We start from the raw sequence: 26,911 nt of genomic DNA, 5'->3' as shown, positions 1-26,911 counted from the left end.
GCCATATATGAAGAGACGTCTATGCTGGCAGAGACCTTCATCTCTCTACCTGCTTCAACAGATGTATATTTAAACCAAACACAAGCTTTTTCAATAACACTCGCAATTCCGCGATGGCAGATCAGGGGAAGAGCATTTATATGAGGGAAAATCAGCAACTAAGACTGCTTTAATTTCTGCAAATCTTGACAGTTTGGATCACAACATATAATTTGAATGACATGTCCACATGATTAAACGAAAACCAAAAAATAATGTTGTAGCACATTCTAGTGCTATATGGTACATACTAGTGGTCAACTGATATATTGACCACTAGTCAATATTTTAGAAGTTGTGGCCTAGTGGTTAGAGAGTTTGTCTCCTAACCCTAGGGTTGTGGGTTCGATTCTCGGGCCGGCAATACCACGACTTAGGTGCCCTTGCGCAAGGCAACGAACCCCCAACTGCTCCCCGGGCGCTGCAGCAAAAATGGCTGCCCCGTGCTCCGGGTGTGTGTTCACAATGTGTGTGTGTTCACTGCTGTGTGTTTGTGCACTTTGGATGGGTTAAATGTGGAGCACGATTTCTGAGAATGGGTCACCATACTTGGCTGAATGTCACGTCACTTTATTGCAGAGGCCGATATATCGGCTGATATTTTTTTAAATATCGGCAGATACGTTTTTTCGCATATCCGATGTATTTGAGGCGGGACTTTTGTTTTGACGGTGATGACAAAGGAAGCGCCTGTGAATAGTGTTCACATTCTCTCTCTTGTTCGCTTTCGTCGGTTAAGTTCTGCCAAATACAGATAGTAGAAGTCTGTCTAATAATAAGATAGAAAGGTTAAACAAAGGAATTAATGTATATAGAAAGTATTATTACGATTGCTTTTATCTTTTTCTTAAATATTAAAATAAGATGAAATAAAATATATTATATTGGCTTTAAATCGGCTATTGCCCCCCTGTTTCCAAGATATCAGCATCGGCATCAACATCGGCTGTCAAAAAAACAATTATCGGTCAACCACTAGTACATATTAGTTCGTACATACATACATACAGTATATACTATTATAATTATAATTCACTCTGGATCCCTCACATCCAAGTCACCCCATTTTTGAACTTTTGCCATCTGGCCGGCATCTCAGAGCCGCAAATACCAGAACAGCAAGGCACAAAAACAGTTTCTTCCCCCAGGCAATCTACCTCATGAACAGTTAAATGTTCCCCACTTATGCTTATGCAAACAAAAGTGCAACATCCTTATATTTATTTGTTACCCCTCCATCCTAGTACATCCCTGCATCTTTTTCAATCCTATCCCATTATCATTTATAGCACAATTGTTTATACACTTATTTATTTGGCTACATTTTTTATTTTTTTTTGTCTGTGTGTTGGTGTCTCTGTGTACTGGAAGCTTATGTCACTAAAACAAATTCCTTGTATGCGCAAACATACTTGGCAATAAAGCTCTTTCTGATTCTGATTCTGATTCCGATTCTGAATTATGGTCCCACTTTATATTAGGTGGCCTTAACTACTACGTACTCACACAAAAAAATGAGTACAATGTACTTATTGTGTTCATATTGTATTGTAAAACACTTTTGCTGCTATTGAGGTGGGATAGGGGTAAGGTTAGGGAGAGGGTTGGAGGTATGGGTAAGTTTAAGGGTGGGTTAAGGTGTAAAGTATGGGTCAACAGTGTAATTATAAATGTAATTACAGAAATTAAATACAGATGTAATTACATGTCGTTTTTTTTATATAAGTACAATGTAAAAACATGTATGTACACAATTAGTACATTGTACTAAATTATTAATTAAAATGTAAGTACATAGTAGTTAAGGCCACTTAATATAAAGTGGGTCCATAATTATTATTGCAATTTAATATAACTGTTTTCTAATTGAATATCTTTTAAAATGTAATTTATTCCTGATGGCAAAGCTGGATTTTCAGCATCATTTTTCAGTGTCACATGATCCTTAAGAAATCATTTTAATATGCTGATTTGCTGCTTAAGAAACATTTCTTATTATTAGCAATGTAAAAAAAAAATTGCATTTATTTTTTATTAATATTTGAATTAATATTTCTGTGTAAATGGTGATACTTTTTTTCAGGATTGTTTCATGAATAGAAAGATCAAAAGAACAGGATATATTTGAGATATTATTAATAATTTACTGACACTTCTGATCATATTGACTAAACGTACACTTTTGAACGGTATACTGTATATGGTGATTTAAAATGCTGCGATAATGGAGTGAGACAAATAAAAAGCAGCAAGATATAAAAAACATGAAGCATGAAGCTATGCACTAACAAAGCACAATTTCTAGAACATGTCCCAACAACCCCTCAAACCATATAAAACGTGTGAATTTACTACCTCTCCATAACATATGATATGATGATTAGCACGCTTTGCTTGAGAGTCTGAGGTCAGTCTTATCTGATGATAACAGCTCTATCCATTATCATATCATGCAGCTAAATAATGTTTAATCAGTTATCGAGGGATTGAGAAAGGCTTTTGATTTATCCTCAGTGATCCAGCATGAATCTGATGCCCAGAGATAGCATCCAATCACCTAGCAATCAAGGAACATGTTTCAGGACGATTTCTCATCATGCTAAATGCTGCTGAATAAAAACAATGCAATAATATGGTCCACACAGCTAATAAACAAATAAAACTACATCATTTTACATTACAAATTAGCATTACTTAAATATATATGTATAAATATGTTTGCTGCACCAATAACCTCAATTGTGTATATTGAATTGTCTAATATGCAATTAATATCTAGAGTCAATTAAAAGCCATTCATAAGCTTTTTCTCTCATTCTAGCATCAACCAATAGCATAAGTTTGGGCTCCCTGAATGTTCTCCATCCTAAAAAAAAATCCATGCAATGACATCCTCTTGCTCACACAGAATCTCTCTTTGTTCCCACATTTCGTGACCCCACAAGGAGAGGGCTGATATTTCACAGGATGGCTTTCTCACAAACACATCTACTCATGAAGCATGTGCACAGCATGTCTTATTGAACAAGAGGGTGAGGGGCTAATGCCTCACTCGCTCCTTCCTCTTCATTTAACAGTTTCTTTCTTTAAAGGTGAAGTGTGTCATTTTCTGCACCATCAGCATCACCAAATGGAACTGCAAAAAAATAATGACTGTTTTCAAACCGGTTTTCCACTATTTTCCATCTCAAATCAAAATCACAGCACTAATCCAATCTTCTGGCAACATTCAAGTGAATCAAGCTACAAATGGATTAGTGATAGTAATTTCTACATGTAAAAACAAAAACATACAAAGTACATGTTTAAATGTTTATTTTATTATCATAAAATGTCATTTTCTTCCTATATTCTGATGGTTTTTATAGAGGTTTGTTCATATATCGTTACTCTGAATTGTACATTTTATTCTGAAAAACATGCAGATTTTTTTTTCTGGCAGTTAACAGTATTTTCAGATTTATGGAGTGATAAAAATATATATTTTTCCTTTGTAAAACCTTTAACATCATCTCAGCAAAATGTCTTTATCAAGTATTCAGATTTGTGAAAATATATGCAAATGAGTGCACATTTAGATATATTATTTCAGAAAACATGCAATACAAAATAGTTTTCTTACTGTACTGTGTACTGTGATTAATCAGGCGGAGAAGTATGACATTATCTTTTAGTTGAAATATTTTACCCTATTCACCCCATGTTTTTAGCCTTATTAATATTTTTAACGATAAACGGATTTCAGCTTCAGTAAATCAAATTAAATTCAGGCTCCATTAGATTTCTCACATGTCTCTGCTCCCTAGATTGATTCATGAGGAATAATGATGGAAATTATTCTAAAATATATTCATAATGTTTAATCAATATATATATATTTTTTTTTTTTTGATGCATGGGCAGAAAAATATTAACCAATTATTTTAAAGCCATTCAAATGCCAATGAATAGTAATTTACACTACATTTATTAATTAACATGTACTTTTAATCAGAGTGTCTGGTAAACCAAGAAATTTGTCATAAGAATAAACATTACTCATACACCCTAAAAATGATTTTTCTTAATTTTTTTTAATAATTTTTCTTAATTATTGAGATCATATATTGTTTTCTTTTTTAAAATTATTGGACAATTTCAGTCTTTCTAATTCAGTTTCAGTCTTTCTGTTGCACTATTTCCAGTCTTTTTTCATTTTCTGAGTGAAAATTGCTTAAACACCTTTTTTTGTGTAATATATGATACTAAATTTTAAGACAGGTTGGTAAACATACTAAATCAGAGGTGAATTGCAGGAAATAGCAGAATTTCAAGTTTTTTTAAATCGTCCTTTTCCAACATCTACTTTTTTCTACTCTCCAATTTTCCTCTTCTTTCTTTTTCCCCTCTTCCTAGCCTTCAGTCTTATTCTCTTAATCTATACCTTGAGGGACTCTTTCACATTTACTCCTGAGAGCAGATGAAGGTCTTTAGCTGTGGCTCCTGAAGCCTGACCCAGTTAGCCAAGCCTAAACCTCATTAACCAGTGATGGGAGTATATGGACCCGTTCCATCAGAGGCATCAGGGCTAAGGAGAAAAGCCACAGAAGAATAATAATGTAGTTTTAGGTTTGCCAGGTGGGCTAGTGAGTTCCCACAAGTCAATGATCCGACCCTTTCGTTCAGCCCCGAGATCCCTGTTCATTAGTGAAGCCCCGTTCACGGCCCGCTCTGCTTAGCTGCTCTGCTGGGACGTGGCTAGCAGAGTCTGGAGTGCTCAGTGTGCATGCTAAGAGGTGTCTGTGCATGCTAAGGGCATCTTGGGAAAACTCTCAGGGCCGTTGAATTTAAACAGAAGGGTTTAATCATAAGAATCCGGAGTAAAATGTGACTAATGAAATAAAGAGAGCAGTGTACGTATTGTAAACCTCATCAGGTCTTTCATTGCATGACATGATATTTGAGATGTATGCAACGTGTCGATTTATCAAATGCTACAAAGCTAAACGTGCAGTATGTTAGCTCTCACAGTCATGTCATTTAATAAAAAGTAGTTGACCCTAAAAACAAACCACTTTTAACCACTTTTTAAAAACTACTGAAAGTAAAATATGGCATGTCACAATTACACAATTACACATACACACAATTATAGAAATATAATACAAAATATATTATAATATAAATATATTAAATATATTTTAATATTGTTTTTAATTAAATTAAATGTAATATGTATATCATAAAAATGTAAATTATATCATGTTAATGTACTAAATATATTTAAATAGTATATTATATAACAAATTAAAATATTTAAATAGAATATTTTGTAAAATTAGGTTATCTACTGGCAAAATCAAAATTATAACCTAAGGAATGAAGAGGAATTTATAAATACATTTTATGTTAAATGTTTTAATTTTTGGCTGTCAAATGAGTCAAAATGAAGCTGTTGGTGTTTAATTTTTTTCTGGTTAATTTATTACACTGGGAATGAAAGATCACATGTATTGCATTGTGGGTTGTATTATTCTTTGCTGTGTGCTTTGTTGTATAATGCACAACATTCCATCCTTCCATCCACAGTACTCCATGCATACAGAAAATGTTTATTTTGTGCACCATATGCATACTACATAGTGTAAAAAGACTGATAAACTAGCATACTATTGCAACAGCCCCAAATATCTTTTGCCAAGTCATGTTATTTTTTATTTGCTTCAGGAAATAAAAGACGACGTGGAACCCCCAACTAAGAGTCATGCAATACCAGGTCTAATTTGCCCTGTTAGTAAAACTGGCCCTTAGTCTGCATGGCCGCTGAAGGTGTGGAGAAAATGTCCAAACAGCCCCAGTGTGATCAATGCCTTGATTATGTGCGGATGCTCCTTGCCTTACATCACTCCTTGGCAGTCATGAAGACACAGCTAAATGGTCGAACAAGGCTGAAAATTGGACTCCTGCCATCTTCAGGGACACATCCTGACCTTTGACTCTGATCTCAGAATTTCCTGGGAGGCTGAACTTGGCAGGGTTTTTTCAAAGCTGATAGAAACACTCAAATGTGTCTGGCATAAAATCTTTAGTCTCATCCAAGCTATGGGCACTTTTGGCCCTGTAGACTTTTAGAAGAGAAACTCTATACCAATAAATACTTGGTTTTTTAAGTTTTTTAACTACAGGGTTAGTTCACCAAAAAATGTAAATTCGTCCATGTTCTATTCACCCTCTGAATCTATTCACCCGCACAATCAGAATAGAAGCATTAAAGGGGGTGTAAAATGCTTGATTTCACTCAATATCCTGTAAATTACTTTGAATCACCATCGAATATGAAATGTGCTATATAAATAAACAAAAATAATAATTAAATTATATATAATATTACTATATTAATTGCTGTTTCCTTGTTATTTTATTGTAAAATTTACTAGTGAAAACTGTTTCTACACCAGTTGTTTTTCAGAATGAAGGTCTGGAACAAGGATACAAAAATTCTATTTAAAATAGATATCAACCCTAGAGCACAAAAGTGCCTTTATCTGAAAAAACACCTTGATATGCAATATCCTAAAAAGTGGGCGTTAGTGCATTAGAGGATCAGTATACACTCTGAATGTGATTTTACAGATCCTTATTGCATTGACAGTGTGTTATCTGACACACTTAGATGTTATCAGTGGCGGATATTGACTAATATGGCACTGAAATGCCTTTGTCGTAATATCTGTTTATTGGACACTAGGGGAAAGGAAATGGAGAGTGTGTTCCATTTCAGCACAAGGAAATGAACATGAAATCCTTGTGTCAAGACAAACGGGGATGGTCCAGCCCTTTAATTAACCCCTAAGACATGATAAATCACTGAGTCTTTCTTTCTCTCTTTAATCTCTTAGGTGCCATTTCTAAGGCTTTGCTTCGGCAGATTGAAATGACCAGAGAACTGTTTTCATGAGGATGAAAATACATTTTCGGGATCCAACAAAAACACAAAACAACAAGACAAACAGGAAAATCTGTGCTTCAAGAAAAGCTGAACTGTTATGTTGCACTGAATCAACACAAATTAGCATAAAGCAGAAAGGTCAATCAATATTTTAAAATAAATTCCTGAATATTCATAAAATTAAAGAGGCCATGTTTTTCATTTTTCCACTGAAGTCAGCTTATCATGTTAGTCCAATTTAGTTGTGCCAAAAAACATTTTCCACTCTTTCTCTGATCTTATAATTAAACAGACTTTTTTTCTACTTATGCACCATTAAAGAGATTTCACCCAAAAATTAAAGTTTTCATCACTTACTCACCCATATATCATTCCAAACGTATATGAGTTTCTTTCTTCTATTGAACACAAAAGAAGATTTTTTTGAAGATTGTTGGTAACCAAACAGTTGATGGTCTCCACTGACTTCCATAGTATTATTTTTCTGTGCAATGCAAATCAATGGATACCCACAACTGTTCGATTACCAACATTCTTTAAAAAAAAAAAAAAAAAGTCATATAACATTTTGTACAACTTGAGGATAAGAAAATGTTGACAATTTTCTTTTTTGGCTAAACTATGCCCTTAAGATGTCTCTCTTAGCAAAACCTTTATTTTTTAAACAAGTTCATAAAACAATCTGTGCTGAAATGTGCCACACAAACTGCTGAGATCACACCTGACGATCATCAGTGACATGTGTTAATGAATTCTGTGCCATTTCAATAAATGGTCTTTTTTTTTTTTTTTTTTTTTTTTTTATTTCAAAAGATCAAAAAAAAAAAATCTGACCATTATTTCATATGTCAGGCTTTACAGGGTTAACACGAAAGTAGCAAAAACAGTCAGAAGGAGGTTGAAAATGGAGATGTTAAACTAAAACTTTGCTTTCAGGAGCATGAAACCTTGAGTAACATTATAAATTCAGGTTCTGCTACAAAAGCGTATGATATGTTCTATTAACATACGTGACGGAGCGTGCCGTTGTTTTTGAGTTGGGCGATATGATTGGAAATTTCAAGATGAAGCACACTGAGATTCTTCATCCTATCAACGCACCTGCTTCCCAGTGGCACATGCTGAGACAAATTGAATCCTGGGCATCCTTCATTCACCGGCAGATTGACACACGAGGCTTCACTCCTGAATTCACCTCGATTAATCACGTTTCACTGGAGGGAATCAGACGTCAAGTGAATGATGATATTTGACTTTGCTGCAATGCTGTGAGAGGCAATTAATTGAGAGGAAAGGATTTTTCTTTCCTTTTTTTTTTTTTTTTAATTATGATCAATTTGGCCATATTGTCAAAAGCCAATTTCACTGTCACCTCTAAGCACAATCAGAATAGAAGCATTAATGATCTGAGGTGTTTACATGTCTGGGCAAAACTCAATGCTGACACACACACACACACACACAACTCCAGCACTCCAAAAATATTTACTGGAGAAACCAACTGCTGAGTTTGAAATTGGAAATGGCAAAATTTTCAGCCATTTTCCTCTCTCCTCAGTTGATGATGGGAGTGTGTGATATTTGATTATCCTTAGACCACCCTTGAACAAAGCAAAGAAAAAAGAAAGCCAGTCATAAATATGTATGCACAGCCTCATGATATTCATGTTAATGGAACTTAATTGAATACACCGTAAGACATGGAAATATACATTTTATGAAAAAAAATATTTTGAATAATATTGCACGTCTGTGTGTGTGTGTACTGTTGTAATGGCTGCTAAAAATGTAGCTTTGCAACAAAGAAATTAACTGCAGAAAATATATTACAATATATTACTGTATTTCTAACAAACTGGTGAGCAAAGTTAGTGCTAGGCAATAATTAATCGTGACTAACTGCATCCAAAATAAAAGGTTTTCTTTATATATGTGTGAGTACTGTGTATATTTATTATGTTTATATAATGACTATTACACATAAAGTATATATTTAGAAAATATTTACATTAATTTACATGTTTAGATTTATATTCATATAATTTAGATTATATATAAATATATTTAATATATATAAACATAAATTTTTTCTTCTATATATATATATATATATATATATATATATATATATATATATATATATATATATATATATATAGCATGGAATGATTTGTGAAGTAAAGTATAAATGAAGAAATATTATGTTCACACAATATAGAGTCATATGAACTTTTACGATACTTTTGCATCTTTGTTGTTGCTTGAAATCCTAAATCCTCATTTTAATAGCACGGAAAAGAATAACAAACTACACAATTCAAAATTTCGCCATATGTGTTCAATGGTATGAGGAAAATAAAATATAGGTTAAGTGAATGATCACAAACAGGAAAAATAATCATTATAAGTGCATAGTAATAGTAATCATACTAAATACGTTTAAATGCAGCACATCATTCTGCTCACATCATCATCCTCACCAAAAAGTGAAATAAATACATTAAACTGCACAGAGGAAGGAGTTAAAGAGTGTCCTGCTAAGCTGAAATAAAGCTGATTAAGACGCCTGGATTAAATTGCTCATAAATGTTCCACAAAGCAATAAATGGGCATTAAGCTGCGAACAAAACTATGAGGCTCATTATCGGGAGAATTTCATAACGGAGACTGAATGTTAACTCAATTTTAACAGCTCCTGCCAAGTCAAGCCATGTGAGTTCCTCTGACCTGATTACCGCCACATGATTAAACAGCCAATTACACTGCGGCACAAGGCCCCGGAATAGCCATTCTGGGAGCAGAAATCATCAGATCCGCTCTACTGTTATTCTGAAAGGAGAAATTCTGGATCGATGAGTTCAAGGCTTTAAGCAAAAATTCACTATTCCTATATATAGGACTTTTCATTCAAAGCTCACTAATAAAAGAATGTGTAATATAGACCACTTGTTTGTAATTCAATGTTGGAACTGATCTGATTAATCACAATTTAGAATCATTTCTTAGAATGAAGATCTAAATGAAAAAGATACTTTGTAACACCTTTCAGAGGATTCCGCCATCAAGCCTCAGAGGGATGAATGGCACGTTTCATTTAACATTTCACATGATTTCAGCTGTCGGCCGAGCAGTAACGCTGCCACAGGAAATGAGAACAAAGTTGCGCTGTTAGACCCAGGAAGTCCATGGAGCAACGTGAATGGTTTGGGTGCACCAGAACAATAACATCAGCCCACCCGCTCCTCAATGAGCCATGAACATTCCATGCATTGTCTCCTGGGTTGCTAAGAAAAGGAGCCACTTTCTTTGAGGATTACATTACGTCTTAACAACTCTGACAATGTGGAAAAACTCAAATGCATATGACTAGAAGAACTTACCAGCTTCAAAGTGGACAAATTTAATTAATTTATTGTTAAAAAAATTTGAAACAACTAAATGATGACAGAATTTTCAGTTTCGGGTGAACTATGCCTATCTTTTTACCAAGAAGCCCATCCGTTCCATATGCCACAGAACTAGCTGGGTAGATCAATTTCAAAGAAATATAATCCATTGGAAAAAATTTGCAATTTCCCCCTAAAACAACTCCTATCCGTTTGCAAACATTATTAGCCGTAATGCAAGAAAGAAATCTTAAACAAATCTTCCTGTGCCATGTGAACCACAAGGGTTTTTCTACAGATGAAACGTGATTAGATTTAGCTTAGCTGTCCTCACTATCCATGTGTCAGAAAAAAAAAGAACCACTTTCCCTCCAAAAAATGATTTTCATTGAGTTTGCTGCTGACTGGCACAATATTAATTACTGAAACAAAGGATCTGAACACTAACGTACACATATATTCCACAGTCAACTCATTTTCCCCATGAGGTGAGGACAGAAAAGAGCTGTACCGAAGGTAGGACAAACTCTTTTGTGCTGCTACTAACATGCCATGGGGAATTACTAGATTTTGCATATTTTATATCTTATTATGTCACATTGTTTCAACAACCCCATTGCACACTGAGAGAAGCAGAAACGTGGCAGGTTTACCCTTGGTATATAAAAGTTTAAAAGGATAGTTTACTGCACAATAAAAGAGATTTTTTTTGTCATTATTTACTCACCCTCATTTTGTCCCAAACCCAATGCTGTTTTGTTTTGTTTAGTTTTTTGGCATGAATTAAACATTTTTATAAAGTCAATACGCTGCTCTTGCAATGCAAGCATTACCAGACGCTCTCTAGCTCCAAAAAGCACAAAGGTTTCGAACAACATTATAGACATTTTACTTTTTGAGTGAGCTACTCCTTTAAGTGGCCACTATCTATATGGAAGACAATCATCCAGGGCAAAACAACCTTGAGGGTTATTAATGCAATCTGAATCTTTCCTCTAATTAAGCTTTATATTGCATTGCTTTAAGCAACCACAAATACAATATGACATCTAATCCCATAAATAAGTTTGACCTTCTTCATCCAAACAAGCGTTTCAATTACTGGGCTTTGGGGAGGACAGACATAGAGAACATTAAGCATGATAGATCAGACCAAGCTCATGATGCTATCTGATTATAGAAACACAAATAATGAAACAAGCATATTATGTAGGTGTATCTTATAATATATCAAGTGTATCATAAAGAATATATGTGAATAGTCAAAAACTGCCAGGATCCAGAAACTCACCCCTCTATTGACTGCATTATAAAGTTAGTTGAAAGATCCCACCCCCAGGTCTTAATATCATATTTTGGTTTCAATATACTTTATATGCCCGCTTGATTTGACCTGTAGCACAAACTTTGTGAGATGAGTTAGGAATAGTGATGCGGCAATAAAAATGTTCATTTCTATGCAGTGGCATCCTGCTGGTTAAAAGATTCCTCAGTAAGAACAGGCCTCACTTTCACCCTAAGAACAGATTTTACTTTTGGCAGGTTCACAATGGGCACTGAAGCACCCAGCATGCAACCCGATCTGCCCCTGCACAGATTCCACCTCCTGGGACATTGTTCTGGGAGATAAAGGCAAGTGGCGGGGATAAAAAGGGCCAGCAGATGGCAAAGAGAGAGAAAGATTGGGCAGCCTGACTCATGATCTGACCTAGGACTAGCAGCTGTCATCCTCTCTGCATAACCACACACACAACTGGAGCAGCGAAACCCTCCCTTCCACACACGGACTAACAAATTACCAGAACAAAACTACTCCAACAAGTCAGAAGAACGCTTCTGGCGCATTTAGAGTCATAACATCTCAAATACATTCAAAAATCAACAAAGGCTTGAGACAAAAAAAAAAAAAAAAGTGTTTTGCAATTTAAAATATGAGAGGAAAATGCTTTCTATCCTTTATCTAACAAACAACATACATAATTAAACTCTGAAAAAATCTCTCTCTCATTTTTAACTCCTATTTATATTCTTTTCTAGATTCAATTAGTAATGGATTCAGTGACTGCAGTACACTGAATAAAAAAAAATAATTTTTGAAGTTGTAATTAAAGACTACTTACTTTCAGACTTTCTACTTGGAAAATCTCACGTTTAATTCAATGTGTTGCATTTAATTTCTTACTAACAGTTTTTTTTTTCAGTGTATTTGCCCGTAGCCATCATTTCACAGTCTTTAATGCAAATGTTGTGCTTATATGAAGGGTTTTGATGCAAAAGTCAGACATTTGACCTGAAAACACTAAAAATCTATGGATTTAGAAAAGGCCAAAAAGCTACTTATAATCTATCTTAAGAGTGAAGTTCATTTGTAACACTGACTCCCACCCAAACTAAACCAAATTCTGGCCACCTTAGAACCTGATCAAGAGTAGATTTGAGCCCGAGTTGCTCAGAATGCAGTTTTATTGGACCAAACTGTACACAACAGGATTTCTGTGACTTGAACAGGAGCTCAAGAGAAAATTCCTCTGGTGCCAGCACACTTGTGATTTATGGACACACACATCACAAGACAAAAGAGACAAAGTGTGCATTTCTCCACAAGACCTTTCAGTCGCCGTGATGAAGTGAATCATGACTTTTACAAAAAGACAATCGGTGATGCTCACTGAAACATGGAGACTGTGGAACAACGTGTGAGGGATGTTTTGTAGGAATCCATTTAAATAATGACTGAAAGTAGCTGACATTAGAACATTAATATTTCCTAAATCTCTTTCCAAATGAATAGCATGACAGAAGAAAGAAACCTGCACATGGCTCACAAATATAAAAACAGCACTTGCTTCACCTCTCTATAGATAAAAATAGAAATCTAGTTTGGAACAGTCATTACAACCATCACATCTGGATGCACTATTGGGAACTGTGTGTGCATGAGAACAGATTGCTTCAGTCTACTCTGATGTTGTAAACATGGGTGAGCAAACCAGGTGCAAATGCTAGATAAACATCTTAATAAATGTCCAAATCCAAACACATCCTGACAGGATATTTCCAGTAGTTTCTCTTACCTGTTAAACACTTTCTTCATCCTCAGAACCAGCGATGGGGATGCAGTGACTGTCTCTGATGGAATGGTCTCAATAGTGGTGACAACATGGTTCTGGTGCTCGGGCATCATCTCTGAAGCTGAAAACTGAAGCGTTCAATCAGGAAGCAGTGATCATTCCTAAGGCTTTGGTTATTCCGAACAGCTCCAGCTCTCCATTTTGCAGGTGAGAATAAACAAACAGGTGTATGTATCTCCAGTAAGTGCTGGAGGAGGAGGGATGCTGGAGGCTCCTAGAAGTCGCTGGATGTTACAGATTCATGCGCGATGTTGCACCTGTTCCCCTGTTTGTTTCCCGGTGTTTCGGTGCGCATTTTCTGAACGCCGGAGCAGGACTGCCGTGAATATTGGGAGGCGGTGTGCTTTTGAGTGTAATAGACAGTCTGACCGCTAGAGGCCACTGTTTCCGACGGTTCGCGTCAACCAATGAGAAGGATTTCAAAATAAAAAGTTGTATGAAGAAATGCAAGCACATTTGCTAAATGTAATAATACGTACTATAATAAATATATGTAATCATATCTAGTAAATATTAGAAAATGCGGTAAAATATAAATGCAAGCACATTTACTAAATATAAATGTATTGTAAATATAAATTAAATAATAAACATATAAATGGCATCTGATTTATTAAATAAAAATAAGTTCTGTAATATTATGGGGAACATAAGATTAAAAAGTAAATTAATAAATAAATGTAACATTATGCACAATATAAAATATGAATAATAAAATCTATAAAATATCAAATCTATAAAATGTATAAATATAATTTCCCCAGAAATATTTCATTTGATATCTCATTAAAAATACATTGACTTAATACATTGGCTAATAATTGTTTTTAATGTTTAATTTTATTTTGGGTTTTACTTTCAGATTTGTTAATGGGTGTAAAGGAACAAATTACAATTAATTATTTAATTTAAAATTATTATTTTTTCTTTATAAAAATAAACTTTTTTAGCATTTAAACAAAGACCTCAAGATAAGATCAGACTAAAGTATTTAACAAAACATACGAATGAATATGATTGCATCAGTATAAATGAAAAATAATAAATAATTAAATATATGTATATTTAAATACATATGTAAATAATAACAATAATGAATAAGCATAAATACAGCAATAAATTAGACAATACTGAAAAGAGAGAAAAAATCTGCAGCTACACAATCACTACAAATGGACAAATACAGTTTGCTCTTTGTTTAGAGAGAGAAAGAAAATGAAGAACATAATGGATTCTTTTGCAAGCAAATAAGTAAATGCATATTTTTCTTGAGAAAAATAGAAGCAATGAAACAAAAACATAGCAAAAGGCAACTAAATGCATTCTCTAGCTTTGTCTTCAGAGGATGTAATCTTGCCATAAGGAAACACTGCAGGTATTTCAATTCCCTGTGCAGCGAGATGTCAAAACACAAAGCCCACGATCAGTTACTCATTCCTAAGGGGGCTGAACATCTAAGCCTATGCTTGTTAGTGTGCCAAAAGCCCAACAGTTATGGAAGCTTCGGTCTGAAATCAATACATGGATTTCATTTCCTTGCAGCACATCTTCATGATTTAAGGGTGCGCTTAGAACTGTACAACAAGTGTGTCACGTTTGCAAGCTCTCTGTCTTAATTTGCTTTGAAATCAACATCCGCTTTATGTAACGATAGATTAGTCCTTTCAGTATCATCTGGTGTTTACGTTGAGAAAGTACTGTTTTCACACAGGCTTTGACCACCCATCACCCCTTAGTTGTCATGGAAACCAGTGGCCAGCATGCTGAACAGGATTGGCTCTCATATTGCATGTGTGTGAAACCGCAGCATAGAGTGTATCCTTTGTGGCTGAAGCACAGAGAGAGGTCACACACTCGTTCAGAGGGACTCTACAGACAGCAGGTGCAATCCTGACCCAGTGGGAATTCTCTTGTGCACTTTAATGGATGTTGATCTGCTGAATGTTGACGAAGGAGGAGCTGGAAAGATGATGTTTGATCCCACATGTTCTCCTGGCCTTGATCAAGCATCTGTCTGCTTGTTTTGAAGCTGATACAGAAACTCTTTTCCAAAAAAACATAGTTAGCTGCTACACTTACTGCCTACATAGACAGCTGCTGAATTCTATCTATCTATCTATCTATCTATCTATCTATCTATCCAAAATATATTTCCCTTAGAATGCTGTTTTATCAGCGCATTCACCTTATGGGATTTTATTTCAGATAGAGTTGGAATAAATGAAAGTGTGTCGAAGCAGATTCTAGCATGCTTTTTTTATTTTGAACACTGCACTGTAGTCTTGGCCTGCAATAAAACATAAAACATCATTATAAATGTAACAGAATTGGCATCTGTTATACAATAAGCACGCTTTGTGCAGTACTGCGGACCATGATGCAATGCGTTTGATCTGACCTTCCTTTTTCCGTTTGCCAAATGAAAACTAAAATATTTCATGAGATTATTTTCATGAAAGGTTCATTTGTGAAATCTTTAGATTTTAAAGATCCCAGCTGTTAATTCTTGTCTCATTCCTCACAAAGGAAATGGAAGGTCAGTTTGATTGCATTGCATCATGGGATACATTATTCCTGTCCATTTTGGGAGGAGCTCTTTATGCAAACAGAAATGTGTGCAGTGTACATAACAGAAGTAGCTATTCCAAACAGTCGATTTCTCGACTGAAAGACTATGGGGTGGGAAATCAATTTCAAATTTCACTCAGCCTGAAGAATGCTGATGTATAAAGAAGCTGTTATCTTTTTCCTTTGCTGAGGGCCCGTGACTGCAACATGACTGCTTTGTCAAGCGGCAGGAGACAAACACCCTATTACAAGAGAACGCCCTGACAATGTCTGTACTATAAATAGGCACAAATTCAAATCCATAAAAACAAGGGAACTGCAGAGCTCATAAAGCAGGTCCTTGAGTGGATTTATGTGTCTGCTAATGCATCCCGACTTTTGTGTGTTCCCTGAAACAACCTAATGATAATTTAGACTTTGGCTAATCCACTACGAGATGTTATTTTAGTAGGCAGGTCTGAATTCTTCTTTCTAAGCACCTCAGTTCAGTGTGCTCCGGTGATCAATTGATTTGTTTCTATTCAAGGTGTTAGCGTGCGGCTGCAATATTTATCTTATTAGCCACGGGGGGTGGATCACCTAGAGCCACGGTCGATGCCTTTCTCTGACTGACTGAAGGTCCACGAGGACCTGTGCTTTATTGGAAGCACGTACAATGAAAAGAAGAAAGGATTTTTAACAAAAGCTCCATATTTCAAACACTAAAGGTCATTCAGACAAACACAGATAAGTTCTTAATCTACTATCAGAAAGCTTGCATCACGCTCAAGGAAATTTTGGTTGCTGGTTTTGCATTGTTTGATTTTTCAGATTTAGTAAAACCAAGGGACCAAAGATCTGCTAGTCTTGAGATTCATTTAGATACTGTACTGCTCAACTAAGCAAATTGCTTACACTTCTTCAGACAGCATGGAAAGTCATTGTCAGGCAATGATGCAATCTGCACCATGTTACTGAAATTATATTCACATTATAAACATAACTGTTTAATGTATAATAAAAAATAAAATATTACAAATTAAATAATAAAATATATTTTATCAGTAACAGTTAGCATGTCTCCATTTTTGAACAGGCCAGAATTTTTTTCTCTCTCAAAGAGTTCAACCTCATTATGACAGTCTGCCCTTTAGAATAAGATTTTGACCTTTCTGACAACATACTTCATCATATTAAGCATGATATTTGCTAGTTAATGCTATATTTTGCGCTGAACTTCAACCCTAGAGCATTTTGAAATGTCCAGTTACTTAGAGCCCAAGGTAGGAAAATATGATTTCTGAAAATTCAGTTTTAACCCTTTAAATAAAATAACATCATCATAAAAAATAAAATAAAAACATATTGAAAGTACGAGGGGGGGGGTTCTTACTGTCATGCATTTTGTAACTGCTTTTAGGTCTTAAAGGAAGAATCCCCTCAAAAATGAAAATCTGATAAAAATGTACTCACCCTAAGGACATCCGTGATGCTCATGAGTTTGTTTCCTCATCAGAAAAGATTTGGGGAAATGCAGCATTACATCTCTTGCTCACCAATGCAGTGAATGGGTGCCGTCAGGGCAAGTCCAATCAGTAACTAAAAACATCACAATAATCCACTCCAGTCTATCAGTTAATATCTTGTGAAGGAAAAAGTTGAATGTTTGTAAGAAGAAAAACCATCATTACAGTGTTTCAACTTTAAATCTTCTGGCCAATAAATAAATCCATAATAACGCATCATCATCTACATCTTGGATGGCCAGAAGTGTATATATATATATATACACACATACACACACACACACTTCATTTAATATTGCTTTAAATAAAAAAAGAACAGATTTATATCTCTCATTTGATAAAAATACAGTACATTTCATACAGCATGACAAATAACTGGACTACTAATCTTCATCATTATTTAAAACAATGGTGAAATATGGATTTATTAATAAGGCACAGTTCCAAACCGGACCTCAAATTTACTCACCAACAACTATTAGGATGACTTGTATACCAGATACTGCTTTTTCTTTTTACCTTTTTTTTTTTTTTAGTTTTCAGAAGTAGGTCAAGACAATTTGTTCTTCAGATACTCCCAAACATCTTGACAATCTTATTAGTTCAAAGTCGGCATGTAATTTTCATGTTCAGCCGTATGAGATTGTTCAAATGAAGCTCACACGTTTATTTACTCTTTAGAGACAAAAAAAAAGGAGAGAAACTTCTGTGCGAATTAAAATGCTTAAGGCAATAAACCCCTTCTTGCTTGCAATTAGTTGTAACAAATGCACTGGCTATGAATCCATGTAAAAGAAAAAACATGAAAAGAAATCGAAGTGATATAAAAAAAAAAGAAATAATATGGAAAAGCTTTTCCAAATAAGACATGTAAGACCAAATTAGTTTGTGCATTTCAAACTGCATCCAAAATCTAAAGCCTTGGAGCCAAATTTCAGTCCATTTCCAGCATTATTCTGTCCTCCTGAGGCAGATATACCCTTAAAAAATCCCAGCAACAATCTATACTGAAACATCTCCTATGAGAACATGGGAATATATAAAGCAGATTTTAGTAACTGAACATAGTCAGACGTACATCTGAGTAACAGATATCGAACAATCAAATGAAGGGTAAAATTCAAAGGCAACCACTTCTGGTCTGCTTTTTCTTCTCAATATAGTCATTTTCAGTCTTTACCTCGAAAGGAGAAGTAAATGACACCCGACAGAAGCAATGAATAAGTCTCGGGATGTAATCGGTGGCCCAGATGTTCATAACACCTCCTGTCCTCACTGACCTAAATGTGCGAACTACTTCAGAAGCTGCATTTTTGGACATGGAGGTGTTTAATAAGAACAGGAGGAATTTATGGCAACCCCCATCCTTCAGCTTTCATGTCCCAATTACATCTACTACTTCTGAATGTACATTTAAAGTTACAGTTCTCCCAAAAAACGTAAATCCATCACATCACAATTAATTATAACATTACAAGGTGCAGTGTGTTTTAATAGATTAGCTTTAAGAGTGCATTCAATGGATATATTATAAAAATGGAAAAAATGGTTATATCTAATATATATATATATTTATTTTAATGGTTGCAGAGTATTGTGCAGTATTTTCTGTGCTTTTAATTAAATAAATGCAGCCTTGGTGAGCATAAGAGACTTCTTTCAAAAACCGACGAAAAGCAGAATTACTGTAGAAGAATTATTCAGATTGTATCCAATATACAGAGTTCCTGTGACTGCATGTCACTAGAAATGCCAATGCCATGAGTTCAGTTCCCAGGGATCATGGTGATAAAACATATAGCCTGAACACAATTCACTTTGGATGTGCCAGCAAGATGAAGAACTGTCAGATGAATACACGAATGTTAAAAGAAAGAAAAAAAAAAAAAAAAAAAAATATCACACACCAGTCAGAAGCAGGAAGTGTGAGAGTGAAGCTGCAAAGGAAAACCATTCCTCTTTACATTGAGTCTCCACCGCAGAAAAATCAATTGCACTCTCAATACAACTACAGTTAAAGATTTCAGTAACGTTTATTGTACATTCACACTGGACACTAGCAAACCAACCCATGTATTACACGTTTAAGATGACTTCTTGTGTGGAGCATGAAAAGTGTGTGGCCTTTTATGAAAAAAACAATTACGGATCTCACAAAATATTCATGTGAAACATTTCTGATCAATAGACATAGACAAAAAAAAAAAAAAAAGATTTCTGAATGAAACAGTATTTACTAAAAATCGAATAAAACCATAATCAGTGCCATGAGCCATTACAAAGAGCGAGAGCTTTCAGGGGGGTGAGGCGATGTAGATGTAAAGTGTCAATAAGTGTCATCTGTGGCACACACGCACACATTCAAACGACACAATGACAAATAAACACACACATAACCATTTACAGCCTTAATGGGAGCGTGACGTTGCAATAAGACAGATTCGTCATGCAGAAGATTCGACAAAATAGAAAAATCTCTCATGTTTGTGCCGTCTGAAGGCAGCTGTGCAACGAGAAGCACATTCCCTCTCCAGGGGCTCTCGTTCGCTGTGCAAGACGGATGACTGTACACAGCTTCTGTAGAGTTCAGTGCACTTTTACCAACCGCCACCATTCCAGTGGCCAAAGATAAAGGAAAGTAAAAATAAAAGATGATGGTAAGTTTACACCACATGGCTAACCAAGCTCTTCGAGTGACCGGATTGTCTGCAGGGCAGCGTTCACATTCTTTTCTGTGTGTTGTTACTCACGGGAGACTCACACATACACAAACGCACGAGTCTAAATCATACACATACACACAGAGAGAGAGAGACGCCCGGCAGGCCTTGGCAGAGAAGAGCAGCAGCGCTGAGGCTCTAGTGCTTGTACTGTAAACATGAGGAGAGGGACGGACTCCCTCCATCCGCTCTCGCTCGTCCAGGTCCTTCTGTTCTGCTCTCTGTGGACTGATCCTCACTTGCCCAACCGCTGCTCGCACGTCGCATATCGCTGCAGAGCACCGAACAGGTCATCGTAAGAGACATCTACGTGAGACGGCAAGGAGCTACAGGCGGAGAGGAGAGAGAAGATACTTCAGAAACATTTCATTTTTTATTATTTTTATGCATTTTAATGATGCCTTTCACCTTCTTAAATAAGTTCCTTTTTTTTTTACAATGAAAAACAGTTGAAACTACTGCATTTCATGATTTTTACTAAAGCTAAACCACTTTATTTTCTTCCATACTGAACATTTGTGCAGTACAGAATGCATAATGAAATAAATATGATTTTAAAAGATCTCATGCTCACCAAGGCTGGATTTATTTGATCAAATATACACTAAAAGTTTAATACTATTTAGTAATATTGGTAAAAATTATAAAATACTATAATGGCAATAAAATAACTTAATAATAATGATGTAATTTATTCTTGGGATGCAAAGCTACATTTTGAGCATCATTACTCCAGTCTTAAATGTCCTTTAGAAATCATTCTCAGATGGTGATTTGCTGTTCGAGAACCATTTCTTATTCTTATCAAAGTTGGAAACTGTTTACAAAAAAAATATTAAGCAGCACAAACTATGACAATTTTTTGCTTTCAGGTTCACAAGCAATATTGTAAAAAATAATTCTCCACAATTTCAGTCATTTCCAAATGTGCACATTTCATTTTAGTGGAATGAACATGATCAGTTGTGGTTGGATTATCTCAGTTTCCTCAGGGTATCTTGGCTGATATAATTAAAATGTAGCTAATTACATACCTGAAATGTTGGTGCATAATTGTAAATCAATTTTGCGCAATCACTTAAACTTCTGAAAATCATTTTAATTACTTTAAAACAGCCCCGATTAACAATCTACAGATGTATTCTCATCCAAGGCTTAGAAGACTGAATGAGTTATGGTACATGGAAGGGAAACAAAACAGAGGATCAATAATGCACTGAATCAGCGCAGTTACACACTGCCATCTAGTGGAAGCGCAGAAAAACACACAAATCATTCAGTGGTGAACAATGCAAATTTACATCCACCTTTATTTCAACATCAATTGCAAATATCACTTCTTAAGTCGACAGGATTAAAAAGTCCATATTTATATGCTTTTACTTTTAAAATGCCATTAATATTAATATTTTTTGAATTTGTGCATTAAGATTTTAGGTTCAAATTAATATAGAACGAAAAGTGTATATGGCCTAATAAAGTTAGTAAGGCATTTATCATTCACAATCTGGTGAGGTAAAAACTTAATTTAGACAAGTAAACTGGGATTTAAAACAGTTAAGATGGAGACTGTCAGACTGCAGGACGCTGATGATGGTTGCATGATGCAATGCGGTGAAAGTCTGCATGAGTGCCATGATCTCACAGAGCTGCACACGTCATCACACACGCTGGAAAAGCTTCCAGAGATAAGTGTGCCAGCGTGGACAGGATTACTTGTTAATCTGTGCTGATAATCACACCAAAAGATTTAAGTAATCTCTCCAGGCAAACGGAAACACAACTATGTAAATCAGACTTTCTGCTTCCGAGCTCTCATTATGTCTCAAATCTTATTTCTTTGTTGTACATTTTCACTTTATTTCCAGGTTTAAATTTGATTTTAAATACTATACATCTATTGTGGATTTTGACGCCCACTGTACTTTTAAAGAACACCATCTTGTTCTTGTTTTAGCATGAACTCGCTTCATTTTAATGTCTTTTTTTTCTGCAGTGCATGCAATATTAAATGCAACATTTTTATGAATTTAAGTCATTCTGCTCTGACTTAAGAAATTTTTAAGGCCCTAATTTGTGGAAGAACGAATGAACACTTTAAGATGCACAAAAGATAACCCAGAGGAAAGGAACAAAAAGGACAAAAATCATAATGTTCTGTACAAAGCAATCAGCCTGTAATCTGGACAGATTGTGCTTGCTCAATTACATCGATACACAAACATACTCACATAATCTCTGTCAGTCTGATGTGCCAGGGAAGAAACCCAAGTGTGCTTTCCACAGGGCCGAACTTCAGCACCAGGTCTGGGTCTGGTATGTTCTTTGACTCTGCACAGGGGAAAAAAACAGCTTCTGAAGATGAATACTGAGAACACTACAGGCTCTTTTGTTAACTGAGAAGATCCTGGAGACCACAGAAACAGCAAAAGGTCCTGAACCACAGATCTGTCTCTAAACACAACATCTATTCAGCTCAGCGAGCTGCAATCAGAAGTTGTGCTTTAAATATTCTTCATCACTACATTCTCTATTGTGCCTCTTGTTGACATTATCATGTTCCTGATATACACTATTCTATGTTTGTAAGTGGATTTTGCTTTGATACATCCAACATTACTGTAAATATAAATAATAATAAATCTTTATAATAAATATCTTGTAATACTTTTTTCTATACAACTGGTTTAGATGCTTCATATTTAATATTATGACCCAATATTTATTAAAATGTAAATTTACCTTTTTAATGCATCACAAAACAAGGTCTATTTATTTGAAACGTCAAAGGCTTAAATCATTGCATCTATAAAGAAATGTCAAATTACCATACAAACAGTCTTGTAAACCATTATATTGTTTGGTATTTTCAATGTTGAATCTTTATTTATTTTTTACATTTCACAGTTTTTAAAAAGTTGATGTTAAAGGTGTTTTGTTTTATTCTACTCTTGTTCTGTGAAAAGAAATCACCAATACAATATATCCAAACAATGGCCCATTTATTGGCTTTTATTTGAAATTTCTCATAAGGCACTTTGAAAACTTAGTGTTTTCTCCTTTTCTTCACTTCAAATACCTACTGGCATTCTTCACTAAAGAAAGGAAAAGAATTGACCAGATCCTTTAAAAGACCAACACAAGACCTTGTGTTAGTCTTTTAAAGACCCTAAGTCTCAATGTGGATTGCTCAGACAAATTACAGGACTAAATGCTCATATATAAGTGTTTGTGCTTGTCAGCTGACCTCTGAGTAATGAGTCCAGCACAGTGACGTTAATGTCTTTGAGGGTCTTCTCCTTCTGCTCAACGGCCCTGCAGAGCTGCTGGGCTGCCTGGACGATACTGAGCCGCCCATCTTCTGGAGAGAAGACTTTCACCACTGACTGACAAGATAACACTATAGAGGACAGGAAAAAATTACTTTATATTAAATGTGGACAACAGTTAAACAGACTTAAACAATCAGGCAATGCATAGATATTGTTGTATTTTACATTCAGAAACGGAGTGACTCAGAAAAAGTGACTAATATGAAGTCTGTCTTCTTGTTATAGTCAGACATGTGATGAGACTGAGATTAAAACAGCAATCACAAGTCACAGGTTTGTGTATGTGTATATATATATATATATAAACGTATAAAGTACTTGCGTTACATACAGTAAATAATTTCAATGGTTCTAAAATCAATATTGAATTAGAGATCTAAATTTACCGTCTAAAGATAGAATTGAATGCCGCATCTTTTTGACACAGAGACATGAGAAATATGTCTATAGAAAGCCTGTCTACTTTTTAACGAATTCAAATCGAAAACGAATATTCTCTGATTATGTCATCCGTATGAAACTAAAGCGAGGACATAGGTGGAGGGTGAACCAACTCCAGGGTAAGGCTAAAATCAGCTAAATGTATTAAACATCCTAAAACCGTCTCTTCAGGCAACAGTCAGACACGGGTATCATGTAGGCTAATAAAATATATGTTTAATTGGACTGAATTTGTATTCAATGCGATTACGGTTTAATAAAAACATTCAAATCTTATAAGTAGGTTCTATAACGTTACATTATTACTAACTTCAGGGGTGTCATGTCCATGTAAAATTAGATTTCTGAGCCAAGCGGATTTTAAAATGCAGCTTCCAAAAGACAAAAATAGCCAAATAGTTATTATTGCAGCAGCATTTACAACACAGAACTTTTTCTCCACAATTAATGTGGAGCCATGAAAAAAGCCATGAAAGCCATGAAAAAAGATAAAAGGTGTAAACAAACTCTCATTGTGATCCATCACAGAGATCGTAAAGGTGCAAAACCTGTATTCATCCTAGACTAAATATTCTGCCATAACCTGTTTGTACAGACGTCCCTCCACAGTGTGCATCTCAAACAAAAAGCAACAGTCATATTCTCAGGCTGAGCCTCACCTTGATGCTCTTGTTTATCTGTGCCGTTCTTCAGAAACTCCACCGAGTATTTGGAGCTGTCCATTCCCAAAAGCTCCTGCTGCTGTTTCAGGATCTCCTCCATGAGTCTGGAGTTATTCCGCCTGAATACACCTTTAAAACAAGATGTCTCACACACATTAGACACCATAGATCCAGAACGAAACGCTCCATGTTCTTCATCCATTAAAATCAGCTTACACTTTAGCATCTCTTATATCATTAACATCAATCTAAAAATGTTATCCGCAACCTCACACTTTCAGAAGACAACTTTAGACTCTCAACATTTGAGGCTAATTAAGGAACATGTCACATGAGAGAACTCAACTTGACAGAGTGGCTTTCAGTTGGAGGGACACAGTTCTGTTTTAATAGTATTAATAATAAAACAATAAACTAAAGCAAAATTAATAGGATAATCTATTTTTAAAGGGAGGAGGGGAAAAAATTCTTGAATCTGACTTCTTGGCTTCTTCTTAAAATGAGTTATTCCATAGTGGCATGAGCGAATTAAGAGTGGAATTTACGATTAATACAAATTATTCAGATCTCTGTTCAACCTTACCACATATTTCTCAAAGGTTACAATATGACTTCAGACACTCCCCTGCTTCCATTGAGAAATATAGGTGAAAGGCACTGTTTTGAAACAGACCAGACAGATTGTTTCATTATAAAAGACAAGAACTAAAGTTTGAGTAATATGCTTTTCAAGGGTTCAAAGAAACATTCATGCAAATAGCGGTATTAAAGTCTAGTTTCATTCTTGAAATAAATGAATGAGAAGTTTTGGTTCATGTCTCACACACGTTTATAGTTTGTCTTTTTTACGTTTAATTTGATGCAGAAACCAAAATGGGACATATAATCTTTGATCCCTATATTGATAACCATAAACATACTATATCTGACATCAATAAGAGCAAAAAAGTGAAGCATTGGAATAAAGGAAATCATATCTAAACACGAAGCAAGTTCGCCAAATGAACTCTTTGCTCAAGTCATGAAACAGCAGGTGACTGGATGCATGTGACTGCCATTCACTTCCCTTTATTCAATGCATAAGAATCCCAATAAGTCTTACCTTGATTATCATACACACTGACATATGAGATGCCCACTGCCATGCACCAGACCACTAGACTGGCGACGTCAGTGAAGTGGATCTCATCCTCGGTGATCAATAACCCCAGATGAAGAGGCAGCTTCTCTAACGTCCTGCCATCGGCTCCACTGCGAACCCGGCGGCTGGTCCGTTTGCCTGTGGCTCCAGTCTTTTTCAGCTTGTGTATGCCCAGGGCAAGGGGCAGCAATAAGCCCACCACGGCCCGTTTCCACCTCCAAATGTGGACTCGGAACCAGGCGACCAGCGCTCGCTGGACATAGAGCAGCGCGTGCAAAAAGCGCCACGCCATCTCATACAGTAAAGCCATGCTTCAAAGTCTTAGAAACGCGTTCCTAGTTGAATGTACCTATGGGGTTTTTCAAGTAAATACATCATATTAAAGTAATCCGTATCAGTGTGACCGATAGTCTATCCAGAAATTAGCCATTTTGGTCACTGCCAACACCACTGCGCGCCGGCTGCCATTTCTTCTTCTTGCCAACCTTTCCACTCTGAACTGCTGTGTGACATGGAGCTATGTGATTGGACGGCTGACAAGGCGCTTGTGCGTCATTCTAATCGCTGGTCTGGGATCGGTTGTGACGTTTCCCGGCAGTGCTAAGGCAGGAGAAGAACATTTGACGGCTGATCTCAGATCAAGATAAAATCAGAATTCAGCCTTGCGCGAGATTGTGCATTACGATTGGCTGCTGTACCGGTAAATGGAATATATATAAAAAAAAAAAAAAAAAATCTTATTACTGAAATGTCATTTTGATCTAGGAATAAAAAAAGTAAATTATTTTATGTTTACTTCAAATATACATTTCGGATTTATCTCAGCGTCATAGAATATAGAAAACGTTTTACTGAAGGACATATTTGAATCTGTTTGATGATAGGATTAAAACTTTTTTAACACGTAACGTTACTACTAGTAGCCACTGTTAAATGCATCAACATTGCAACTATAAAACGATAATTAATATATATTTTAATTTAATGTTGATGCATTTTATATAAATATTTTATTAAACTATAATACAGTAACAATTGAAGTTTTTTATGTATATATT

At 35.4% G+C, this 26,911-nt stretch overlaps 2 protein-coding genes across 2 annotated transcripts in view; both read right to left on the bottom strand.

Moving 5' to 3' along the window:
• The window catches only part of LOC127983508 (solute carrier family 35 member F1-like), an 80,851-nt gene extending 67,035 nt beyond the window's left edge, over positions 1 to 13,816 (bottom strand). Inside the window, exon 1 of the mRNA XM_052585710.1 lies at positions 13,428 to 13,816. Within this exon, the coding sequence (XP_052441670.1) occupies positions 13,428 to 13,537 (110 nt within the window). The 5' untranslated portion in view covers positions 13,538 to 13,816. The remainder of the gene's footprint in view (positions 1 to 13,427) is intronic.
• Positions 13,817 to 19,571: 5,755 nt separating this feature from the next.
• nus1 (NUS1 dehydrodolichyl diphosphate synthase subunit) lies at positions 19,572 to 26,361 on the bottom strand. The gene is made up of 5 exons (XM_052587229.1): positions 25,815 to 26,361; positions 24,710 to 24,841; positions 23,525 to 23,677; positions 22,509 to 22,608; positions 19,572 to 20,603 (listed from the first exon to the last, which is right to left on the bottom strand). The coding sequence occupies exons 1-5, from the start codon at positions 26,161 to 26,163 to the stop codon at positions 20,513 to 20,515; spliced, it is 825 nt and encodes a 274-aa protein (XP_052443189.1). The 5' UTR covers positions 26,164 to 26,361; the 3' UTR covers positions 19,572 to 20,512.
• Between the last annotated feature and the right edge of the window lie 550 nt (positions 26,362 to 26,911).

The sequence above is a fragment of the Carassius gibelio genome, chromosome B20 (genome assembly GCF_023724105.1).
Source record: "Carassius gibelio isolate Cgi1373 ecotype wild population from Czech Republic chromosome B20, carGib1.2-hapl.c, whole genome shotgun sequence".
In the NCBI taxonomy this organism is placed as follows: Eukaryota; Metazoa; Chordata; class Actinopteri; order Cypriniformes; family Cyprinidae; genus Carassius; species Carassius gibelio.
This window is presented reverse-complemented; position numbering and strand designations above follow the sequence as displayed.